General features: G+C 49.4%; 1 protein-coding gene across 1 annotated transcript; it reads left to right on the top strand.

Moving 5' to 3' along the window:
• Positions 1–506: 506 nt before the first annotated feature.
• On the top strand, positions 507–2705 carry LOC119281982 (F-box/FBD/LRR-repeat protein At1g13570-like). The gene is made up of 3 exons (XM_037562362.1): positions 507–1580; positions 1692–1835; positions 1955–2705. Exons 1-3 carry the CDS (start codon positions 573–575, stop codon positions 2357–2359), a joined length of 1557 nt encoding a protein of 518 aa, XP_037418259.1. The 5' UTR covers positions 507–572; the 3' UTR covers positions 2360–2705.
• The last annotated feature ends 2402 nt before the right edge of the window (positions 2706–5107 follow it).

Raw genomic sequence — 5107 nt, 5'->3', positions numbered from 1 at the left:
GGCCTGCGGTGGTCCAACAGAGACAATCCTTCTTCCTCATCTTCTCCGAAATTAACGCCACAACTGCATCGTTTGCCGACCCACTACGCTCCACACCATTGGATCCACCCGTGTCGCTGCCCCGAGCACCGCGCGGCTGTCCCTGAGCTCCCGCCGCCGTCCCTGAGTTCCAGGCGCAGTCGGCTTTCGCCATCAGTGTCGATGTCCCCGCCGAGCTCCTCCGTACCGTCGGATTCGCCTCACGACTTCCCTGCCGTTGGATCGTCATGTTTCATGTGGTTCTCAAATTTTAGGGTTGCTAAAAAAGGAGAATTTTTTCTGGTGTCCAAACACATTTTCTGTCCACACCTAAAACCAGTCTTAGGGTATCACAAATTATAGGGCTGTTTGAAAACTAAACCCTAGGAAAAGTTCAGGGGCTAAGTTGAAATTCTCTCGAGAAACAAACATTTTTACCCCCTTTCCTTTCCTTGGGCCGTGCTTGCTCCGCTTCACACACACAGCACACTACGCCCAGAAAGAAAGCCCAAGCCCTCATCCCCACCGCAGCGCTTCCGGCGGCGGCGGCGGCCATGGAGGCGGCCATGGCGGAGTTCGAGTGCCTAGGGTCGCTCGGTCCCATCACCGCTGTGACGAACGAGTTCCTGCGCGAGCAGACTCCGCACAACGAGAACGAGTATGAAGAGCAAGTCCGCCGCCTCTCCAACCCCGCCTCCTACGCCATCCCCGTCCGCCCGCCCGTCTCCGCCGCCGCCAGCCTCTTCGCCCTGCCACCCGACGACGACGTCGACCGCGTCAGCCGCCTCCCCGACGCGCTTCTCCGCGACGTCGTCTCCCGCCTCCCCGTCAAGGACGCCGCGCGCACCGCCGCGCTCTCCCACCGCTGGCGCGGGGTCTGGCGCTCCACGCCGCTCGTCCTCCACGACGTCGACCTCCTCCCAGACACCTCCACCGTGTCCCGCGTCCTCGACGCGCACCCGGGGCCCTTCCGCTGCGTCTACCTCACCAGCACCCTCGCGGAGGGCTTCCGTGGCCTGCTCGCGCGCTGGCTCCAGCTACTCGCCGCCAAGGGCATCCAGGAGCTCGTCCTCGTCAACCGCCGCTGGCCGCTGGACTACGCTCTCCCCGCCAGCCTCCTGGGCCTGACCACCCTCACCCGCCTCTACCTCGGCATGTGGAGGTTCCCCGACACGGCCGGCCTCCCGCGCGCCACCTGCTTCCGCAATCTCCGTGACCTCGGCCTCTACAACGTCCTGGTGGAGAGAAGGGATCTGGACTTCATCCTCGACAGGAGCCCCGTGCTGGAGACGCTCTGTCTCCAGGGCAATGTGCTCAAGCTTCGCATCCGGCTCGTCAGCCAAAGCCTCCGGTGCGTGCAGATCATCGGGTGCTTCATCGAAGAGATCTTCGTGTTGGACGCCCCAAATCTTGAGCGGTTCATCTATTCAGATGCTTGGCACCCTGTTGGCAACTGCACCACCACGGTCAAGATCGGCCATGCCCCCAAGCTGCACTTGTTGGGATACTTGGCTTTGGACCCACGAAAGCATGTCCTAGATGTCGGCAACACCATCATCAAGGTGCCTCATATTTCCATTAATTGGTCCAAATCTACACTACACGAGCTATGTAAATTTGACATCTTTCTTCTCTTAATTGGGTGCATTGTGAATTTGTGATTGCAATTGCAGGCTGGGACAGGGATGAGCCCAAGCACCATGCTACCAGGTGTGAAAATCCTGGCTTTGGAGGTGCGTTTCGCAGTCCGCAATGATGCCAAGATGATCCCCAATGTCCTCAGATGCTTTCCGAATGTTGAGACACTCCATATCATGGTGAGGCCCCAGAAGCTTCTTTTGGCATACATCTGCACCATCCTGCTAGCATCGTGTTGCTAATTGCTATCAATAGCTGATGAACTGCATATGCTCTTCTTTATCGAATGAATTTTCAGTCTGGAAAAGACGATCAATCCACTGGCAAGCTCAACCTGAAGTTCTGGCACAAGTCCGGTACCATAGAATGCATCCGGTCACGCATCAAGCGGCTGGTTGTCCGGGATTTCAAAGGGGGGCGAAGCGAGATGGCGTTCCTCAAATTCTTCTTTCAGAGTGCGTTGGTGCTGGAGGAGGTGGTGATTCTGTTGCCCGATGATCCAACGGATCGTATGTATCGCAAGTTGGTGTCCCTGAGGCACATTGAACGGGCCAGTGAAGCGTCCGTACTGTGGGCAAGCCAATCTGTTCCTGAAGGCTTCGTTCGGAGCATCGAGAGAGCATCTAATTTCTCTCTCGGCGACCCTTTTGCCAACTACTGTCGCATTGGGTTGTATCACCTGGGCTATCATCATGAGGAGTAAGTTTGCTCTGGAAGCTGTTAGTGTTCTGTTGCTGCAGTGTGTGCACCAAGGGTAGACAACCGTTAGAGATGTGTTTTCAGTGTCTGAAGATTCGCCCCGCCTCTTGTCCGTGTTTAGCCTGATTAGCTTCGGTGTCGAAGTTAGCAGTATAATTGTTGATGCACATTCACGACTACCATTCTGTTGCAACCATTGTTCTACTTGCTGGCAATTACAGACCACCGTGTCTGCGTTTCATGTAATTTCATTAGCTAGGCCGTGATCTGGTGACAGTGGTGTTACATTGCACGGTTTTGACTAAAAGATGTTTATTGTGACAATGGTGTTACATTGCATGGTTTTGGCTAAAAAATGTCTGTTATGACATCACCTCGTCCCTGATCGGATTTTCTTTATGCCTTGTTTTTCTTTTTATCATGGGGATGACATTGCTTCATCCTTGATCAGATTTCAGCTCATGTAGAAAGTACAACATGAATTACAAAGCCCTCATACAGTATATTGTGAAGCAATTGCATAATTGGACACATCTAAAGGAAGGTTCTGAAGATCTACTAAGAACCTGATGAGTACAATTCTGAGCCACCCCATTAATATCTCTAGGAATATGATAGACAGAATGGATGAGCTGTGATGATTTTTCTGCAAGAAATTGTTGAGGGTGGCTGCCTTGCCCCAGTGAGGAATGTGACCGGCCTGTTAGAGCTGAAGCTTGAGTGCTTGATCAGCCGCGAGCAGCCGGGAAGAAGAAGAGGAGAGGTAGAGGGGAAAGGTGTGGCTGCACCCTACACCCCTTATCTCAGCCGTCCAGCTCCTTGAGATTCACAATACACAAATGAATCTAGACCTAGTTTCTTTGGTTTCATTCATGCTGATACACAAATTATTGGTATCTAAATATAAGTGATGAGGAGAAATGAATAATCACAAGATGCTCTTACAAGCATTTAGCTGTTAGTATTCCAAAAACTTAGTCTGACTGGCAACAGAAATAAAAAGACTACATAATCAAAATGGCAAGCTGGCAACTGTACCAAACAAAAAGAGGAATCTGTTAAAAAAATGGAAGTGAAGTGCAATAATCTGTTATGTAGCAGAAGTTCAGTTCAAAAGAATCCCGCAAGTGTTTAAAATTAAGAATGTTCAGAACAGAGCAAAACATAGAAGGGGGAGAAGGAACGACCATGATGCAAGATTTGTGCTACCACTCAATTTGAAGGTCTATAGTCTTTCTTACTCAATGTTCAGATTATTGTAGTTTTTACTCGATGTTCAGATTATTGTAATTGTCAGCGTCTTGATAGGCCTTCCTGATGATGGATGTTGTTCCAAGATTGCCTCTTGTCCCCCACACCGAGATGATTCGGAGGTCATCGTCGTTTAAACTATAGCAGAATTCCGAGCACCGAGAGAACTTGAGAAAAAGACAGGTAAAGCTTACTACGATGCAGAACTGAAATTCATCACATTAAACAGATACTCAGATGGCCTAATCTAACCAGGCTTCTCTCTGAGTACATAAATAAATAAACCACAAAAAGAATATGAAAGCTGAAGACTTGAATGCAGATTTTGAAGAAAAATCCCTCAGCCACAACTATTGCGATCACTTCTCTCTTGCCAATTGAATAAATATAATCATGGCCACAGACTGTGCCAAACTTTTCTTCTCCTGGTAATTACAACCACGTAGTAGTAAGGACCAAGAAACTTGATAAAACCTGAAGAAGCAAACAAGCGGTAAATGTTATAATTTGAAACAGCTAAAACGATTTGATTGATATATACTCTATGAATCGCAGTTCACGTGGAAATGCCAACTATTCGATACTCTCCCCGTCGCATAATATAAGAGCAGTTTTAATTTTAACATTAGTATAGTGTCAAAAACGCTCTTATATTATGAGACGGAGTGAGTAGCATCTCGTGACAAAATTCAGCCCACGAGGCAGTCAACCCATTTCCCTCATGAATAATCCGTCAAAGTAGTTCTTGACATTCATTCTCCGTGTAACTATCAGCAGACTCCAACCGGTCAATCTTCAGCACCTTCCAAAGAGCCCTGCACTTGTGACCTGATGGAGTAGCAAAAAAATGGAAGTAGAGTAAGGAGTAAAGGATGGGGGTGAGGACCTGATTACTCCTCCCGTCGACAAAAATCGATCTTCTCCAAGGGAGTACGGGACACAAAAAAGTGTGGCCGAAAAATAGGTATAATAAGAGCCGACATGTTCAGGCATCCTTGGCGAGAATTCCAGAAATTCGCTCCACACAGGAGTTTGAACTCTGGTTGCTGGGGTGCACCACTGCGACCCCAACCATAGGGCTACTGCCCTGTTCTCGATTCAAGCACTTCAATCACATAATAATATTTTGGGTCTGTTCCGTGTTTCTGTGCTCGGTTTCGGTTCGGCCACGTAACAGCTTTTTTTTAGACACGACCAGCTCTACTGCTGTTCTATCGCTAGCCCGCCAGCCAGGCCCATATGTGTATTAGAGCATCTACGGTCACAAGTACCAAGTTCTTGGAGAATCCTATTTGACGCTGCAGGCGCCTGTTAATGTATATTTTGTAAATGGGCGCCTACAGCGGCCCGCGTTGGCCCGGTCCATCTAGAGTTTTTAATCGCAAAAGCGTTTGCTCGCAGGGAATCGATCCCGCAACCTCCATCACCAACGGAAAAAAAATCTTATACGACCAGGGTCGCACACTCCCAAACGTGAGACCCACTTCAGCGAGTGACACTT

Source organism: Triticum dicoccoides, chromosome 3B (assembly GCF_002162155.2).
Source record: "Triticum dicoccoides isolate Atlit2015 ecotype Zavitan chromosome 3B, WEW_v2.0, whole genome shotgun sequence".
Classification (NCBI taxonomy): domain Eukaryota; kingdom Viridiplantae; phylum Streptophyta; class Magnoliopsida; order Poales; family Poaceae; genus Triticum; species Triticum dicoccoides.
This window is presented reverse-complemented; position numbering and strand designations above follow the sequence as displayed.